This window comes from Teleopsis dalmanni, chromosome 2 (assembly GCF_002237135.1).
Source record: "Teleopsis dalmanni isolate 2A chromosome 2, ASM223713v2, whole genome shotgun sequence".
NCBI classification, from domain to species: Eukaryota; Metazoa; Arthropoda; class Insecta; order Diptera; family Diopsidae; genus Teleopsis; species Teleopsis dalmanni.
The window spans coordinates 55,170,036-55,191,807 of record NC_051847.1 but is presented as its reverse complement, the minus strand read 5'-3'; the positions used below and the strand labels follow the sequence as shown (position 1 = coordinate 55,191,807).

Genomic DNA, 21,772 nt, shown 5'->3' with positions numbered 1-21,772 from the left:
TTTTTTAATAGGGCACATTATACAATAAGAATTTCAAAGACCAGTAATAATGGATATTTGGCAGTTACCGAAACAGCTATATGGGTCAAAACCCCAAAATTACTCAATAATTAAATGGTTTTAATCAATATCTCTACTATACTAATTCTCTATTTCACGCAATAAATAATATGTACTTAACTATAATTAAGTTCAAATGAATTTTTAAGTAGTTATATACTTTTTGTATTGTTATATATACTAAAATTAATGTTGTATTCGTATGAGATATAGAGCTGTTATAAGAAATTGCACACAATTATTACTACAATACAAAAATAATATAATTTAATTAAGAGTAACATAAAAAATAAATATTCTGTAAAAGCAATTAATTTTCAAAAAAAAAAATTAATCAGTATAATTATACATACACAACCAAAGAGCAATTAAACTTGTGTTTCAAAAGTTAAGCAAGAAAAACAATGATTTTATAATTAATCTTATTTAAAACTCTTTTTAAACTTAATCCATAATTTGCCTAATCGAATGTATGTAACATTTAAAAACTGAATGCCGAAGGAGAATAAATATGAGAAAATTAATGAAAAAAAATTATATAATCGTTGATAGAACTTTACCATAACTGACATATCACTGTTACATTTAAATAAATAACTAAATAATTCTGTGTTATAATTATTTAATTTTTATGAGAAATAAAAATGCAAAACCTTTCACATTTTTTTCATTTATATTTTTAGATTTCAATTATTCTCAGAGTAACTTATCTAATGCAACATTACGATCATAAGTAATTTATGATATATATATGTATGAACGATATGCAGAGAAATTAGAAAAATTAATACCAGTATGAGAAATTATTCATACTTATTGAATCGTGTTAAACTGTCACATTTTTCTAATATAATTTAAAAAATAAATTTATTTATTAGATTTTTAGTTACTAACGGCACCAATTTTAATAGAGACCTTGATAAAGTCATATGTTACTCTATTTCTTTTAATGCTACCTATTCCAGACTTAAACAACTTTTATATTGCAATTGGTGTAGAATTTAGATATTAACTGTAGAGTTTTATATTAGTGTGAAAAATTTTTACCACTTCTGTAAACAGATTTTACTAATACAGTCAAACTTGCATAACTCGAAGTACCATTTTGCCAAATAAAGGTTCGACTTGTGGAGACTTCGAGTTAAAGAATTTTTTTGCAATTGTATGTAATTTGCTCTCTAAACCCTGTTGCATTCTATTTAGTTCAAATTATAGAAGTTTGACTGTATTTAAAATAACTTCAGCTAATAGAACTTGTAACAGATAGCGCTGATTTAAGAATAGTTCTTGATAAAGTGATGAATTACTCTCTTCCTTTTTAGTGCTACCTATTTTGCTTTTTGATATTATTTATATAATAGATTTTGTAAATCATATGGAAAGTTATGACATATGAAACTCTGCCTTGGCTGCAACAAAGTGCATTTGTTAAAATCAGTTTGAAGTAGCTGTAGTTTACAAAATACCATTTTTTATTTTACATTATATCATCTAACATACATATTTTATGCTACAAGTGAAACCAAAACATTTACACATTTCGCTTCAAAAATAATTAAAAGAAAGATTTTCGCACACGCTGCTAAATATTATTAAAACACATACAATATACGTAAATATGATATTGAAGTGTATGGTGAATATTCATTTGAGTATGAGTTCAAAAATATTCAAAGAGATTTAGAATAGTCACACGAATATACAATCACAAAGATGTTCTTATAATTTGTAACTTCATGTACTTTTTAAAATATATCCATTTATTTGTTTTGTATGCGGTTGGCTGCTTCTACTTTGAGTACGAAGAATAAATATTTCTTATTGGAATAGAACACGCACACACACATATATATATAAACAGAGTTTATATTCATGGTATTCTCCAAAAACAGAAAACAACATTTTCACTAGTTCAAGATTTCTTTGGATCCATTCAAAATCTTTATTGAGTTAATAAATATTACAAAAGGTTTCTTACTTTTCGGCACTTTTCCTTTAAAACATCCAAACAACTTCCCAATTGTATGTTTAACAGTAAACTGAAGTAATTGATAAGCGCATGAGTAATGTAAAATTATTTTCTGCTGTATATATACTTTAAATTAATTATATTGATGATGGTTTTTCATTATTCGCCTTTTTCGGTTTATAAAAAATCTTATCTAAATTATAATAATTTGTTATAGTTAGACAACTATAAAATGTATTTGCAAATAATTAAGCATATGATAATTACCGAAAATTCATTAATAAATAAATAAACAGTGGATGAAGAAATATTGAAACACATTTTTGTACGTTCGTCATACATTTTGTCGGCATCTCATGCTATTTACAACTAAAAATTCTAGCATACAAATCGTATTGTGAAGTCAAGCCAATTGATAGTAGAAGCGGTGATATGAGGCGCACACACACATTCATACACTCGAATTTATGTACGCGAGCGGTATGTGACGCATTCTGCAAATGTTTTATAAAATATGGATAATTTTAGGATAAATACATTCTCATCTACGAAATTTTTTTTTAATAGAACAAACATTTATTTTCACCAAAACATTGAATTAACTAAAATTTAACAAAGCAATGGTCATTTCATAAATAGGATGTGTGAATTGCATCGCTTGGCAATTTATCCAAACGCGTAGGCATCTAAATTTTTAACTTATAATTTTATTTAAAACTTTAATGCAGGTTATGAGGATTTAATAGTTTAACTGTAAGTGGATATCTGCCGACTTCAAAAGAACTTTGTTCTCGTGTTTTCAAGGTTGACGTGCGCAAATGTAAACAAAACTTTCAAATGTGTAGTTTAAAACAAAACGTATTGAAGCTCGTCATATATTATATAATTTAGTCACACAAAAATAATTTATTTAATTTTAAAAACAACGTGCAGTTCACGCACGTCGTGTACGCAAAATATATTTCACCTAAAATATATGTCACACTCTTTTTAATACTTTGTATGATTTTTTTGAGAAACGCACTTATTATTCTTACAAAACTAATATTTATATTTTTGTTTATTATTAAGCATAATATAAATGTTTTGTTATTGCTAAAAAAATAATAAAAAAACAAAAGGCTATTTATATGTAAACTCATACAATTTATAATTATGCAATTATTTTTAATTCATCATAATTATTTGTATAATTAAAACAACAATATGTATTTATATTTAAAATAAAAACAAAAATAAATAATCGAAACCTTTTCATTTTTTAATAGGACTTTTAATATCTACCACACATATTTAGTGGTGAGTAAGTACTATTCATAGGTAGAGTTGCCAAGACACAGTTTATAATAATTTATGAGCGGGCTAATTGGTCATTTAACTAATAATAAAAAAAACTATAATTTATTATTTAAATTCAAAACAAATTATATTTTATTGAGATGTTTTCCGATATTTCGACTATCATTGATAGTCATCTTCAGGGAAACTAACAAAATCAACAAATAAAACTTATTTTATCAAATAAGTATCAATTAAAATACGATTATTATAACAAAAACTAGGTAAAATTTTTTTAAAAGTAGCGTTTAACTATGTAATACAAGAGTTTTCTGCAGGAATTTTAAATTTAAATGTGTTTATATTATTTTATTCTTAGAAAATTATGTTGTTTAGAGTTTATTGTCTAAAGGCTTTTAATGTAAAGTTTTCAAATAAAAAAAACTGTTTTTGTATTTTAATTTTATTTGAATAGTCCTTTTCTATATAAAGTTGCCTATGTTTTGAAGTTTTTGGATTTCTTCATTAGGGCGACAAATAACAACTTATAATCATACAATTATGATTATTTATGTTGGAACAATATATAGAATTATTTTTTGAAACATAACAATACATTTAATAGCGTTAAAATAATAAATAGTTGTGTTTTTTGTTTACTCTCATTGTATTTGTACGCACCGTCAAATTATTTTCTATGTAATTATCAGTCATATCGACTTATTAAACAATATCTACTATGTTTTAAATAAAACTGACTTAAATATGTTTAGGTAATATCTTAAAACTGACTTAAGTATGAATTCAATCAGCAAAGTTGATGTAAATAGGACTTAAATCAGTATTGAGACTTAAATTACGATTGTGAAATTGGTGCTAATTCCTTTAATTACCAAGTGCATCTTTTTGTTACTTCATCATTTAAAAAGTTTGTGCTATTTGTATTGCATAAAACATATTTACTGATTTCTTGAATCGAAACATGAAAAAAATAAATTTAAATTGTTCACGCAATGCTAAAATTCTGATAGTATTAGAGTAGAATTTGCTTTAATATAGTGTTAAAAATATTTGTGCAGTTGTTATTGTTGATATTAAACTGTAGAAACACAAAATGCATTCATGCATTTTCTTTTCGCTTAATGAATACCTATTGGCATTTATTTAACAAACTTAGAATATTATTTAGGATGTTATTTAATTAATCTACTGCATTTAGGAAGGTTTAACAGACTTATAGATCACTAATAAATTGAGATTATTCGATTTTGCCAAGAACCATTCTTAAAATAAAAACTATTTTGACTTTCCCCTTTTCATGGGGATATATAAAAGTAAGTCACCCAGTAAAAAAGCATCGATCGAATTTAGGTATTACAAGAGACGATAGCTGCAGATTTTGTTGCGAAAAGGAGGAAACAGCAGAACATATTCTGTGTCACTGCGTTAGTTTCGCCGGACTCAGACTTCGATACATATCAACTGCCTATCCACTTGTAATGGAATTAGGCGATATTTCTCCAAAGGACATAATGGCTTTTCTAAGTACTCCTCGTCTATGGAACTAAAGTGGGTATGTTACAATAATCCTTAAAGGATGCAATGATGTGATGACAAGTTCCCAAACCGTTTTTAAATCCAATCTAATCTAAGTAGCCTAGTAATACATGCTCTAAAACTAATTAGAAATATTAAGCTTTGACAGTTTCTGTTCCAATATTTTTTAGGATAGAGCATAATCCTCCATTTTCACGATTTCACCTATTTAGTGGAGGTTATGGTTCTTTATTCTTTTAATTTCGTTTATATTATGAAATAAAACTTGTATATTTTTTGAGAACGATATGTATTATTAATGCAGATAGCACGGAAGATTTTGTGGAGGATTTTGTCTCTCAAAAACTTCAATCACTAATGATTATTTTTTAAATCAACTTACTACTAATATGTTTGTTGTCGATACATTACCACTGTTGGAACGAGTAATTTTTTGCTTGATCTCAATATTGGTGTTATTGCACGAATTAATGTTAGTTTCAAAGTAGATAAGCTCCTTCACAATTTAGATAAGCACGACTCTGGGAGAACATTTTTTCTTCATGTCAATAACTATAGAAATAATATGGCTGTTTCTTCATTTGGCTAAGAGAACACAATATGGCGTGATTGTTGCTGTGAATGATAATGTCATAGGCAAATGTCAAAGATATGCAACTTTTGTAACTAAAAGTAAAGGTGGTTCGATGTATTTCCATTGTGCAGATGATAGTCTCAAGTACTATTTAATAAAAAGTCGCGTAACAAACATCTAAAGCCTCGTTAATATTAAAATGTTGTGAGAGTGCTTCCAAACTCAAACTAAACTAATCATTTTATTACCTTAATATAATTAAGTACTTTAATAGTACGTTTAGATAATCTGGTCATATTAACTTCTGTTCTTAAATACAATATATATTTTTGAATTACTATAATGCTAAATGATCTTTTGTAGGTGGATATGTAATACGTGATAATATAATATAGTATAGAATAATATTTCAAAATATATCTTTATTTACATTACTGAGAACAACTAATTCATGACTGGTATATTATTTATTTTAATGTGTAATACAAAGATATATTATTCATTCTTTCTACTATAATTTATTAATTAATTTCGAAATTATATTAAATATATAATAAATTATATAAATTTCAAAAAGGAATATTTTCAACATTTCTTTATTTAGTTTGATAGTTCGATGCGTTTTCATATAAACTAATAACTCAATTAATTAAAAGTTGTCTAATTGAAAGTCTCACTGGATAATAATAATAATATAATATAATAAAAATATTGTATTTTTGGTAGACTTGTAAACAACAACTTTTCAACTTTTATATGTCATAGATCACATATAAACTGCAACTATTTTTAAATTAAAGATAATAAAAGTATAAAACCATATGACTGTTCTTGTGTTTAGTGGCACGTGATAAAGTGCAAAAATAAGCACAAATAATTTTTGTTGCTTAAAGCTTAATTGTTTTAATTATTATGTTAAATTCAATTATATTTTCGCAAACTTTTAACAGCATAGTAATAAAAAATATATAAGTAGTTTTAAGTCTTTCTGCGTGAGAGATTGCTAAATTGCAGTAGCTAAACTTATGATAGAGTAGGAACGATAAAATGCTTCAATACAATATTCTTCACACATAGAAGAATTATAAAATATTTACTATACATAATACTAGCGTCCTTATAATATAGTGAAAGAAAAGTTGGTTTTGTCTGAAAGAAAGTGTTGAGTTTTCTAAATTTGTTCGTAGATGATTTAGAAGTGGAAACGTGTTTTTAACTTCCAGATCACTCTAATTAATTTTTAAGTAGCCACTACATAGGTCCTTAAAGAAGAGTAAATCTAGATGTACGATACATATATCAGTTCAAAAATAATTTTTATTTGTTATTTTAAGTGGTAATAATGCAATATCACTTTGTAGCATATCTAGTAATTTACTTAACTAACATCAATTCTTTGATTTAATGGAAACCGAAAGAAAGCTTCATGTAATCGCCGATATTTATGCTAAGTTAGATATGCGACTATATCCGAGCATCATCATTTTCATTATACACTTATTTTGGGTTCTTTCATAATAAAGAGATTGTAAAGGCTTGTCATCAAAATATGACTATGACAGTCCATAACTGCCCTGATTTAAAACTTACCAAATATATTGTTTATATTGAAAAGTTTACATTGGTACATTAAAAGTACTTAATGTTTTATATTTTCACGTATAGGGCGACAATTAGATCAAAATAACCATGGCAAATAGATTATTTTACAATACATATGCTGCCAAGAATAAATTGGAAAAAATTTGCCATAATAGATCGTGTAAAATAAGAGAACTTCATTAAAGAGTGAAGTAATGAAAAATGTTATCTAGTATAGTACACCTTTCTCGAATTTAATAGTAGCAACTACAAGTTTTGCATTTTCATACCTTTTACACCATTATAAACAGAATGAAGTAGTTCAAAATACTTCATACAGAATGAACGAAACGTCGAAGAATATATAAAATATATTATATATATTAGTAATCAGCATTATGAGACCAATGGATTTAGCAATAAATCGGAAAAATAAAAATTGCTTAATTATATCACGTACTGAACGCAGAACATGGATTTTTATTTTAAAATACATACTAGTATCTATATTTATATTAGAGTTTTGATTAGAAAATTAAATTTCAAAACAGAACTTATGAAAATCTTTTAAGTAAATAAATAATTTAGTTACAGAAAATTATGTTCGGAATAATAACAATCAAATATTTGTCTTCATAATAAATAAAATCAAAAGAAATATATAATGAGTTTGTCTAATAGTCCCTCACTGTAGATAACATCCACTTCCTAACTATGAGTGAGTTTAAATCTCTGGGATAAAACATATCGGCAGTATTATAACTCGATGTCTAGTAGAAACTGTCTATGCTGACTAGACTTTGGCAAGACTTTTGTGTTCGCTTGCAAATATTTATTTTTTCGAATTTTGTCTGCGAATAAAAATTGTTTAATGGGATTTAAGTGTTTTTCAAAATTTGACTAAGTAAGAAGATTAATAAAATATTCAATTTGTGTTTCTATTTTAAAGCAATAGACACTATCAGAAATAGACAACATAACAATTAATACAAGAAACACTATCATATACTCAGTTGTATGTTAACAATTTATTATATAGTATTATGACAAAATCTTAGTATAAATACCATTATTTTGACAAGACATAAACAGTGATTATTATAAGAAATTACGTCAACATCAAATACGTGATGTGTGATGTTTGTCGTTAACACGTTGCCTGTTCACAAAAAAGACAAATTTTAAACTTTTCTTGTAAACAGTATTAAATTTTTATTCAAAACAATAAAAACATTTTGAAATCTAGGGGGGAGGGCGAGCGCCTCCTACCCTGCCCCTACCTGTGTACGCCCATGATTCATAATATAATATAATATATAATATGTAATATATAATATAAATATAAATACAATAAATACAATATATTATATATAAAATATATGTAATATAAAATATACTATAATATAATATTTATACATAAAGCTAACATAAAGTGCTAGTATTTTTAAAATTATGTTATTGGTTTTTTACTTTAAAAAAAATAAGTATATCTTGGAATAACAACCTACGATTAATATGCAACTGATTTCGGTTTAAAATCATTTCTGAATAAAATAAGCCGGTTAATAGCGTTTAAGTCCATACAATGGATACAAATTAGACTTTTTAGCGTGTTTTAAAGACCTGCAACATATCAAATTGAAATAAAATAAATTGACTGCAATTTGATCACAAATGGCGCAGTAAAATGCTTTACTGGCGATAAATCACAAAATTTAGAAGGTAACACCACTGATTCATTCCTGGAGACAATATAGTCATTCAACAGTTGCTTTAATAACTCGATGAAATCTTTGACAATACTTGTATAATATGTATTAAAATCTCGTTGAAGCGTAAAGCTATCCAGAGTATATTTACTAACATATAGTATGCAAAAAAATGGATCTGTCTAAGCGGCATTAGCATTCTGATTCTGACATTCCTAGTTTCTGCATTTTTGAGCAAGTATAGTGCAAATTTACCATAAATTCACAAATAGTATAAAACATATTGTTTTTAATAGTGTATTGGTAGTTGAAGAATTGCCTTTGGACTCTATTTTCTCCAAATGTGTTAAATGAGATTAAATATTCTGGTTTCCATTATTTATCCAATTAGTTTAGGTGTCTATAAAAATTAAATATATGTTGCAAAAAAAACTTGTTTCAAATAAATTTCAATTAGGAAACAAATAGTTTCAATCTCATTAGCTTTGATTTCAACCACTAATTTTTAATATTGAATATATACAAATAAATGAAATTATAAATTTTTAGGTAAAATTTTTAGTCAGATTATTTGATTTGAATTTTAGTCCTATTTTTAAAATTCAAAATTTTTATGCAAAATTAAAATCATAAAAATTTTACAGTAACAAACACTAAAGTATAATTGAAGGGCAAAATGTTTCAGATTGCTAAGTTATTTGCGCAACGCCAAGTCATTTCGACTCTTGGAAACAAAAATTTACTAAATTTGGGCGAAAATTTAGTTAAAAGTGTTTTAAGAAAATTCGGTCACTGTGACACCTGTGGGCCAGTCAAAATTGACTGTGTTCCTGTTATAAAAAAGAAACCAGTATGCGAACTATTCACAGCAATTAAGCAGAGAAAGCAATATGAAAAAGAACTTAAAAAGCGAAGGATCAGGTCAGTTTGGGGTGAAATTCCAGATTGTTGTGTTGACAGCTGTCCTATACCTCCACGGTATGATGAACTATACTACAGGCCGTCAAATCCACATAATCGTTTATATGAACAAACTTGGATTGATTGTCTGGAAAGAACGCCAAAATTAATGTGTTATTATCCAGAAGAACAATACCTTCCTCCAAAAAGACGACCGCGTAAACCTCGCAAAAAAAGCTGTTTAAATATGGTAAAACCAAATAATCTGGGATTAATGCAATGTATAAAGCCTTTTAAAGGATGTAATCCTAAAATGCATGTATGTGGTTGCAAACCCGTAGCTGCTAATGTGTCGTGCACAGTTGTACGTAATAAAACAATATGCCGAAAAGTGAACAGTCCTTGGCCAAGTTTCTCTGAATGTAACGTCGCCACAAATAAAAAACCTATAAAAGAGTGTGATTGCTTATCACCGGTGCCACTATGTACTTTTATACGTTACTTAAAAGAGAAGAAGCGGTTCTATTAAACTTGCTTACATAACATCTTTTCAAAATAATTGTTGAAGAAATCAATCATCAAAAGAAAATAACTTGCTTTCCTGAACAAGCCGTATATGACAAGAAAACTCTAATTCTATAGCGTACAAAAATGATTGTAAATTTTATACATATTTTATGAATATATACAAATTTATATTCAAAGCAATATATATTAATAAGTGTACATTAACATCTATGTGTTTTGACAAATATCTGTTGATGTATGCTTATTATATATAAATAGCTTAATATATATTTGAATGTATTCATGAGGAATATGGTATACGTAGAAATACACAATTGTTCACAATAAATCGAAGTGAGAAGTGAGTGTTTGTTACTGTAAAACAAATTTGTTTTTTTTTCCACATAGTCATGTAAACATATATACATTTATTACATAAAATGAATACTAAATGTTTTGATTTCAAGAACCTTAAATTATTTGGACAGCGATGCTCCGATAAGAAATATATTCCGTCATCGACTCATCGTCAACAGAGCATTTACTATTGCATTCTATCCAGAAAACCCGAATAATATCCTGCCAAACTGTGATTACAATATAAACAAATAACATATATACATTTATTACATCAAATGAATACTAAATGTTTTGATTTCAAGAACCTTAAATTATTTGGACAGCGATGCTCCGATAAGAAATATATTCCGTCATCGACTCATCGTTAATAGAGCATTTACTATTGCATTCTATCCAGAAAACCCGAATAATATCCTGCCAAACTGTGATTACAATATAAACAAATAACTTAAGCCTGAAGAATTTTTACCGCATTCGATTATTGCTGTCAAGTACAACTGAAGAGAAAGATTATAATCTATTGAGAGAGAGAGAGAGAGAGAGAAAGAGAACTTGTATTTTCGATGATATCATATTAGAAGTTACAAACTTTGAACATTTCTTTATATGTAATATTGAATTCACACGGAAGACCATAGAATAGATCTGGTCAAAAAATACATAAGGGACAGAGCCATAAATCGACAGACTACCCTACTTAGAACTGTCTGATTTCAGAATAATTTCTAGCCGCTCGGGCGGTACGCAGATCTTAGATCAGTCTTCAAATATTCACGATACTTTTGTTGAATACATAAATTAGTCAGTGGGAAGGGTGGGACTCTGCAGAAACTACCTAGCTATCAAAGAGTAAAAGTGCCCAAACGCACTAACTAGGAAAATGTTCAACATAATTAAGTTTTGTTTGTAATTTTAGTTGTCATAAATTATCATTTTACACTGAAAGAAGAACAATTGACAGTTGAAATAATAAACAAAACTCTTCACAGTATAGTTTTAATAGACGCTCTACTAACGGTTCCAAACTAGTGTAATTTCGCGTAATTAGTTATATACATGGTATATAAAATTTTAACGTTATATCTTTTATTATTTCATTTCAATCATTAAAAATATATATAGATTAATAATAGAATAACATGCTAAATGTAGCAAAATCTGTATAACATATATTTAAATGTGCTCTAATTGTGATGTGTGTAATATTGCCTACTTTAAATTTTTATTTGTGTATAAAATTATCAGCTCATGTTCGTAATTACAAAAATTTGTTTAATTTCCTTTCAAAGAGTTCAATTATTTTATAAGAACTAGGATAGCCAGATTAATTGCTAGACATTACATATTAGGTCTGTTCCACGAGCTACTTGTAGTCAAACTCAAATAAAATACAAATAAAGTATAAACAGATAGCGTTATAAACAAATTACGTGCTTTACACAGATTTTCATGAAACAGCTTTGTGTAAAATCTGGTGAGAAGACAAGTGCCGCGCAAATAAACAATACAAAAATTTTAATTCAAACCAAAACAGCTGATTCACACATGACACAAATGTTACTTGCAATAAAATGTACGATTAAAGTCTGTAGCATTTCCAAATTTCGGCAGGGACGTTACGTTCTCTCAGTTGCTCTCATTTACTTGGAAATTTTCTGGTGGAATTCACTTGTGTATACACAGTGTTATTAAAGTTACTACGAGTAACTTATGGAACAGAACTATTATAAGTGTTAATTTAGATGTGCATGAAAAAAATTTATTCTTTAGATAACTTAATAAGGGTATTAGAATGAACATTTGTAGACTGTAACCTGTAAAATCTATTGCATTACTTTTCACAGGTATTAGACGATTAATTTTAGCTATAGAGGTAAACGAAATTTTTTTCTTAAAGCTATACAGACAGAAAATTTGCTAACTGCGTTAATTAATTTTGTAGATTAGTTTTTAAATAAAAGCATTTGATATTATTTTCATAATTTTGCTGGAGAGAGAATTTAAAATTTTAACTCTTGAAGACGATTTAACAAACTGGACAATCCAACTTATTCACGCCTACCTGGTAACTCTAATAATATCTTTTTTGTGTATCTAATTAAATTTTTGTAATTCCCTTTAGCGGTTATGTTTAAGGAATAGACGCTGATCGTTTCGATACAGTGAAATAGTTTGTGAAGTCGGTGTTAAGTTCATTAAACATGTTTTCTGAATTATCCAAATATTATGTTAATGAACAATTGTTGAAATTTGGGTACAGTAAGAAATGCTGTATGGCCATTAATAAAACGTTCGCCATTAATGAAATTGGTACACTTGTTTTTGGTGGGAAAACATATAATTTTCAGCTTACGAATGGATTACGAAATATATATATATTTAAATCTAATTGTCATCATTTCATATCATGTAAATACAAATCAACGGAGAAAAACTTTAAGGAATTATTTTTTTTTCTGTACCATAATCAACAATTCAAAGGTTTGCAAACACCTCGTCAATATTTCGAGTTTGGGAAGGTAATTCTGAATGCAATCCCTCATAGTCTGCCATTGTGTTCCAGGAACATTTATGTACAACAAAGCAAATTAAATCCAGAATATTTTCATAATTCTAACAAGTTGGATATGAATAAATATCGTCGTCAAATACTTCATGTGTTATTGCATTATAATATAGTATTAATACAAAGCGAATCCTGCTATGATAAATCCTTATTCATACCAGCTTATATAGTAGAAAATTGCGCACAAAACAATGAATACTGCAAAATTGTATGCATTGAAAGCGAAGAAATTGTTGTAAAACATAAAAGCGAACAAGCTGCAAATTATTTTGGGCAAGATGTTGGGCAAATTGTCGGCTACCAAGTTTACCTACAAAATCGCATAAGCGATCTTTCGAACTTAATTTATACTACTGCAGACTTCTTTTTGAGGGTCATAATGGGTCGAAAACTCTCTAGTACATTTAAAAATATAACACATATTGTTTTTAATGATGTACATTTAAAGAAAGCATATATGGACATGCTGTTAATGCAAATTGAAGATGCAAGAAAATATAATAATTCATTACGGATTCTATTGCTGTCTAATTCGTCAAACAATATGGATTATGCTTCTTTTTTAAATGTTGAATATACTTTAGCAATAACACCAGAAAATTCGTATTCAGCGACAAACATAGCATATATAGATTGTGTACGTAGGATTATTTCGAATAATATTATATTTGATATAGAAAAAAATGAACTGAATAAAGAAACTCTTCCTGCTGAAGAATTAAATATAAATGATAGTTTGCTTGATAGTTATGCTCAATTTGGCACAGACGAAATATTCAAAAAGCTTATATATGTTTTATGCGGTAAAAATATGCAAATAAATTACAAACACTCTTTCCACGGTTTTACAGCAGTTTTTATTGCTGCAAAACTAAATAAAGTAATGCATCTTCGCACATTATTACAACTGGGAGCAGATCCATTTATTAAAGATAGATATGGAAATAATGCTATTGTAATTGCATTCATGGAAAACAACATTAGCTGCGTAAAACTGCTCAATGAATTTTGTGCCATTGATAATATCATAAATGATGGAAATGCAGCGTTTCTTGATATTGAATTAGTAGCAAATCTGATTTGTGTTCTTTCCAAAGACAAATGGTCACAAGGTAGGTTTTTATATTTACTAAAATAGGTTAATATTATTAAAAGTATTACAGATAGGTATAAATCAAAACTTCCTTATGCATCTAATACTCATAATCAATAAATACTTTTCGAAAATATCACTTCAGCTTCTTTGTTTACCAATGACATCCTATACATAAATATTTTAAAATTTTCATTATGCATACGCATCATCAGCTATACATAAAACTTGTCCCAACCATCTTATTCATTAAGATAAAAGGCTAGTGATTGTCAGCTATACGTAAAACTTGTCCCAACGATCTTATTCATTAAAATATAAGAATTGTTTGACATACATCGATGAATATAATTCATCCTTATAGTATAATATAAAATATTATAATATATTTTATTTTAATTTCATTCTTTGCTGAACCTTTTTACTCCTGTCTCTAGGGTTCAGTTAAAGCTTATACTTATTAAATCTAGTTTTTTAAAAATTTGTCTCTAATGTAATGTAAAACACTGCTTAATTAATAGTTTACATTTATTAGCGCTTGCCACCTCTTTACCACAGCAATATCTTGAATAGTTTTTTTAAAATTATTCTTCATCCTTCAGTTAATTAATTGGTCTACTAAATAATATATTTTTCCAATTTGTAATATTGTTTTGATATTCCACATATCTATAATATCTTATTGTATATAAAATTTTGTTAATTTTTTAAAAATTTTAGCACAATACATACTGAATAAATAAATATTTTATTTTTTTTTTTATTTTATAGAGAATATACTAGTATTTATGCCAAACTTCGAGTTTATATTAAAGTTATGTTATGTTTTATCAAAGAAAATATCTAAAAAGGAGTTGAAAAATGTAACTATATCAATAATTTATTCGGAAATGGAAGAAGATAAACTTAGAAATATAGTCAATAGCAAGGATCAGCAAATTATTATTGCAACTGACATCGCAGATAGTATTATATTCATGTTTAAAATTAAATATATAATTGATTCTGGACGTCGTTTTAATGAAATCTATAATCCAGAAACTAACAATAAAGATTATATTTATGATTGGACTCCAAAAGAAATTATGAAAACTCGTTCTACACTGGTACAATCTTCAAATGGTATGTATATATTTTATATCTACGAATTAATTTAAATATTTTCATAAATATTTTTTTTCACCATTTCAGAGCCGAATATTTGTTTTCGTTTGATACCTTCTAAATTATATGAACAATTACCAGAATCATATTCACACGAACTTCTAATAATGCCTCTAGAAAAGATATGTTTAACGATTAAGTTAATTTCAAACAAAACAATAACAGAGTTTTTTAAAAATTTCATCGTTTCTCCACCACTTATTCACATTTATCAAACCATAGAAATTTTAAAGAAAATTGGAGTATTGGATGAGCACGGTGATCCTACATGGTTAAGCTGTAGATTAATTGATATTCCAGCAGATTTTGAAATTGGAAAATGTTTAATATATGCAATAATCTTACAGTGTCTTGATCCCGTTTTAACGATAGTAAGTTTTTCTATTGTAATGCACAAATTGACTTCGTGCAATAGCTCAAATGGACCCTTAGGATTTTTATTACAAAAATTAATCGAACTAGAGGGTACATCAGTTTTGGAAGTTAATTCTGATCATCTAGTCTATTTGCGTATATATCAACAATGGCAAAATTCTTTTAATCAAGAACAAGCAAATATTTATTATGATAATGAGAATGAATTTTTATCTAAACATCTACTGTTGAGAATAAATGCATTACGTTCAAATTTAATAGCATATTTACGTTCGGCAGATTTAGTACATAATCAAGGTAAACTATGTATGCACGTCATTAATCAGATGTCATGCAATTGGCCACTTGTTAAGGCTGCGCTAGTGGGTGGAATGTACCCCAAATTATGTGTGTATGATTTCGATTGTAAACGTTTCAAATCCATGCAAAAAAAAGAGCTAATAATTTATGATAGTTTAGTTCTTAATGAATTAAAAAAAACTAATAACTCATGTATACCTTCACCTTGGATCTTGTACGGAAAAGAAACAAATTCAATTTTATACAATAGCATAAGTCTCTGCACTATTGTAACACCAATAACTGTGGCTATATTTGGAGGTGAGTTTTATTTAAATATTTTAAAAATAAATAATTATATAGTTTTTTAATTAAAATATATTTCGTCCATAACTTATGCTAATAATATTAACTGTTTTTTATTGCACTTATTATATTTCTTTAAAATATATCATTAAATATTAAAAGGGTTATTAAAATATAATAATAAAGCCCTTTTGTGCAGCAGTCGTTTATTTGATATTCGATCGGGCCACCATATTTTGGATATTCTACGTAGAAATTTGTTGACAAACACTTGTATCTTTCTTTTTATATGCCTGGAATGCTTCCCGCTTATATAGGATACCCGCTTATTAAAAATGCTTTCCTATCTATCGTTCATCGTTTGATATATATATATTATATCCTATTAATACTTTCTATACTCTTTACACATATACTATTATATACTACTTATTAAGTATATATACTCCAGTTTTACTTACTCGATCTTATAAATCCGTGTAGCTAAATCTCCGTTTTAACGTAAATTTATTAGGCTACAATGTGTTTCCGAAGCTTAAACTCATTTAAAACTTTTAAAAAGCCCCCTGTTACGTAATATATAAAAATACGATAGAATACCTAAGATACTATTCAGAAGTTTATTTTTACTCCCCTTTGGGGCGTACGCTTAAAGAATTTTTCTCTGACTGTAAACGAGTGATTATATCTTATATCTGTTATTCAAACTGTGTGATCAAAACTAAGTTTTTTCATTAATTTTAAATATATTTTAATGAAGCTGTGTTTAAAAAAATACAATTCAATAGTAATTAATAAATTAGAGAGTAATTTTCTTTAGATCTGTTTAAATTAAAGCTGATATATTGTGTTAACCGATGGTTCAGTTAAATGTTCTTGTAAGAAAAACCATTTCAGTTTTTAAAATAATTTTAACAAATTCGGTAAACTTTTAAAATTTAATTGATTATTAAATTTTTTTACTAATCAGATATGAATTTGCATTGTAGTCATATTCCAGTCAGGATTAAAATCTAAAATATTGTATTTTGTAAATTTATGAGAACTGTATTAAGTCTTAGCAAATCTAAAGTTAATATCTTAAATTTTTTGTTATTTTTGATATTATTGTGATTAACTATCGACGGTAAAAATATTATTAAAAACATATGTATTCCCCCTGCAGATTCATCGAAGTTCAGTTCCGGAAACATAAGCTCTTCCGTGGGTTCTGAAAGTAGTCAAAGAGAAGTGCAGTTGTGTGTTGATAATTGGATTTCATTTATAACTGATCGACAACTTGCTAATTTAATTTTAAAAACACGTCAAAATTTTTACAGTGTATACAAACATTATTTAAAAAATTGTAATAACTCTATAAATAACTTAAATGAAGTAAATTACACTACAAATACATTAGAAAAGTTAAAAAATATATTAACTGAAGAAGATTTAGTATATGGTTTCATTCCAGTAAACTAAGTCGCCCTACTGATTTATAATAGTGCTAAAGGCTAAAAACAATTATGTTCTTTATATAATTTATTTTGTTAAAAGAAAAATTAAATATTATTAAGCTCACAAACATTTTTTGATAATGTTGTCATTTTATACACAAAATTTTAACTTTAAAAATCAATTATTTAATTTTTAATATACTTTTTGAGAGTATAAGAGACATGTATCTTTTTACGTTATTTCACTTGACACTGATAGAAAATATATTACAACCATTTTTGATTCATTATAATGAAAACATTAATAATAATAAGAAAAATAAAAACTACATATATATGCACTAAATATATAATTCTTTTCATGTAAAGAATATAAAGCTTTCTTTTTTGCAAATTTCCCTCACAAAATTTTGGTTATAATAATTTTTTTTCCCTAAACATTTTGAGAAAAAATAATATATTTAAAAGAAATTATAAAAAATAATTTATATATAAAAAATTTTTTTTTAAATATATAAAGAAATAAAAATGATTTTATTTATTATATTATACCTATCTATATATTTATAAAACCTATTTCTTAATTTGGTTCGAATATTAAGTGAAAGCGAAATATATGCATATGCAAAGGTTTTCTTAATTTCTATATAAAGAATTCCAGAACTAAAATATATATAATATAGCATTATATTAAAATTTATACCTATATATGTTATAAATATTAAAATAAAAATGTTTTTACATCCACATTTTTTTATATTAAATTTGATTTTAATTATAAGGAAGTTAATGATTTTCTTTAAATGATATATTTTTATATATTTTATATTATTTTTACATATTTTATATTGTTTTAATATATTGTTTAATTTGGTTTATATTCAATTATTATTCTTTTTAAATAAAAATCAATTCAACTTAAGCATTTATGTTTTGAAACAAAAAAAAATAGCAAAAAGTTCATTGACACTGAATAGCATATTTTGTAAAAATCTACAACAATCTAAATTACTAAAATAATTAGTAATTAGACGTTAAAAATGTTTTTATTACTAAGCGGACTTAGGTTTTGTTAACTTACTCTTTCCACAAATATTCATGTTTGTTACAAATCAATAATTTTCAAGAACTTACTTGTAAAAATTGTTAAATTTTTTGCACTCAAATGTATTTTGTACATACAAACTTCTATAATACATAAGACAACATCGTTGTTGTTGTATTTGAATTGTTGATTCTTAATATGTTTCGTTTCTCATAAATCGGTACTCATTTCAATTGAATAATACTCAATTCTCAGGTATGTCAAAATATACATAAAGTAGTGAAATAAAAGAAGTGGAATACTAAATGACGAATTAAATGCCGTTAAGCTTGAAATAGCTAAAATAAAAATTCGAAAACTTGAAATAAACATTTTTAATCTTAAAAAATTTCTTGGAGCATTAAGAAATATAATCATAACCCAGTACTATGCGGAATACTGTCTGAAGAGATAACAGCAATCACGCATGCAATTTTTTTTCAAAATTTCTATGGATTTCCAAATCATATGTTTCATATTTAATAGCTATTAATACGCTACTTTTTTTATTTATAATCAAAAAAAATGTTCGGACCTTGATTTATAAAAGGCTACTTGATTAAAAGAGAGTAGTAGAACCTAGAAGAGGAGTCAGGCTGTAGAATAGGAAGTGTGTATGGGACGATACCATTCGTCCCGTTGAAGTGTGTACATTGGTGTTCCATACTTTCACAGGAAGGTGCACCATATAGGCTTCCCCAACAGCATAGATGCGAAATGATTGGTATCTTTCCATTAATAAGTCATGGAGCTCAATATTGATATTTTTAACAATTAAAAGCACATTATTTTGGTAAGTGAATGCAATTCCTAAATGGGTTTATTTGTCGAAACCCCCTGTGTTTTAAAATGTATAGTTAAAACACAGGGCTTTTAGGAAAAGCCCTGTTAACTTTTAGGAAATGATGTGAAATCTCAGGAGAACATAGAGCATGCAGATTCTTTGCATAGTGCTTACCAATTACAAACTTTATCTCTTCTTTGAAAAATCACGCAACCATACTATATCACTATTTTGGTCCATGGTAAGAGAATATATGCTGGACTATAAAAACTGTGCTGGTAACATGATTTAAAAAATTGTCATAACAAGTACCACCCAAAGCTCCGTTCAAAATCACTTTTCAAATAACACTGTTTTTAATCAAAAGTGCTTTTATGAGTTTACAGTATTGGTTTGGCACATTGTCCTATTCGGTTTATTAGATTGTCCACCGACTAATACCAAACTTCTATCCCTGATTCAATAAAACGTTGGTTTTGCAACAATCTTATACAAAGAACACCTTTTATTGAATTTGAGCTTCCCGCAGGTGATAATTTTCAATCTCTACATCTCTACATGATTCCGAGGTTTTAAATAGATTCCGAGCAATGTCTTTAGAGATAAAAGACATCTCTTCCTCGTGCATCAAGTAGTTTACTTACCCTATTTAAGTCAGCATTTAGCTACGTACTAAATTCTTACTTTTCACTAATAAATATATATGTTTCCAATGTGTGCTTCAACTGCTATATTCCATATGACGCCCGTAATTTCTTTCAAATATGTAAATACAAATTTGAATCCTATTGATTCATGGTCTTTTACGTCGACTTGTTAGATTCAACTTCCTTATCTGTACCTTCTTCTTTACTCCTTCCCATCTCGATATTATTACCTCTATAGCCTCTAAGCTATAGATCCACAATTTGATTTTTTATGATATCATTAATTAAAAAGCAGAAGTTTATTTATTTAAAAATAAAATTTCACTGAATATCAAATAAAATGATTCCAACAAAAAAAAAAAAATAATTGTCTATTATCAAAATCGAAATTACCTAAGGAGTAATCCATTGCTTAAAGTATCAACTACATATGAAGTAACAATCTAACAAAAGATACTTGAGCTCGGTCATATACGAATGAAGGCAGACACCATTTATTCTGCAATAGACCGATCGTGACATAGGATCAGTGAACGAAAACAAACACTTAAGTACAAAACATAGTGTACTGTTTGTCATCTTTGATAAAAAACACTAAACGAAAAATACATTAAAAAAGTCCGAAACAATTGAAGTATTTTTAGAGTTTGTGTAATGCCGAAGGTAATGAGGTAATACTCTTTATAACGATCTTTTCACGAAGGTAGTGCTTATTTTAGTGATCTTTTCCCGAAGATAGTGGTTTTTTTAGCGTTCGGCGTACAAAACGATTTGGAAACGTTTTTAATGTGCATTGTTGTTGCTTCCTTTGTATAAGAAGAAAAAAAAATTTTGTTTGCATTTGCATTGCATGTATTTTGTTTGTGTTTTTAAATGCATATTTAATATTAGGGGATGAATTACACAGATATAATATTTTAAGCACTACCTTCGGGAAAAGATCACTAAAATCGGAACTACCTTCGTGAAAAGATCGTTACAAAGAGCATTACCTTTGGGAAAAGAACACAAACTCTAAAAATAAACGTTTGTGTTCGCGGACGCAAACTTTAAAAATTGTATGATGTGTTTCGGATATGAGCAGTACACTACGATACTGTACTGTTTGTTTTCATTTACTGCATAAGATATAAATTTTGATTTCCCTGCTGAGTGTACTAATAAATTGAAAGCTACCCGAAAATTCCGAACCATAAGATATCGGTTATTTGGAACATCTTTCTTTTAAAAGATTATAGTTTTACTAATATTGAATTTTAAAAAAATTAATATATATTTTAAATTACGATTTATCGCAAATTGCGTTTACAAAAAACAGACAAAAGTGTTGTCACGTTAGAGTAGTCTAATTTAAAACAGCTCCACCAGAAAAGACGGCAAGTCACAGCTAACAAATACGAAAACTTACAATCAATTTTGTTCAAAAAATTTTGATTAACAATAAATTATTATCATTAATAAATATTTTTGAAACAAATAGGTAACTACAAAAATTAACTTTCAATTCGTTGAACTTGTGTTTTCAAATAAAGCAGTAGTTTAT

At 27.0% G+C, this 21,772-nt stretch overlaps 3 protein-coding genes across 3 annotated transcripts in view; 2 read left to right on the top strand and 1 right to left on the bottom strand.

The window, feature by feature from the left end:
- The window catches only part of LOC119674580 (solute carrier family 12 member 6-like), a 13,047-nt gene extending 10,430 nt beyond the window's left edge, over positions 1–2,617 (bottom strand). Inside the window, exon 1 of the mRNA XM_038085724.1 lies at positions 2,297–2,617. The gene's annotated coding sequence lies outside the window, so the exon portion shown is untranslated. The remainder of the gene's footprint in view (positions 1–2,296) is intronic.
- Positions 2,618–9,404: 6,787 nt separating this feature from the next.
- Positions 9,405–10,157, top strand: LOC119674579. Its single transcript, XM_038085723.1, has one exon. It carries the CDS (start codon positions 9,405–9,407, stop codon positions 10,155–10,157), a length of 753 nt encoding a protein of 250 aa, XP_037941651.1.
- Positions 10,158–12,630: 2,473 nt separating this feature from the next.
- LOC119685996 (benign gonial cell neoplasm protein-like) lies at positions 12,631–17,622 on the top strand (the record flags this gene model as incomplete). Its single annotated transcript, XM_038100429.1, has 4 exons — positions 12,631–14,173; positions 14,926–15,276; positions 15,346–16,293; positions 17,444–17,622. Coding segments are annotated over exons 1-4 (2,955 nt in total), but the record flags the coding sequence as incomplete, so codon positions are not given.
- Positions 17,623–21,772: the final 4,150 nt, after the last annotated feature.

Bases quoted from the DNA above. Each gene is read 5' to 3' on its own strand.
- LOC119674579 (XM_038085723.1), top strand. From the start codon at position 9,405: ATGTTTCAGATTGCTAAGTTATTTGCGCAACGCCAAGTCATTTCGACT.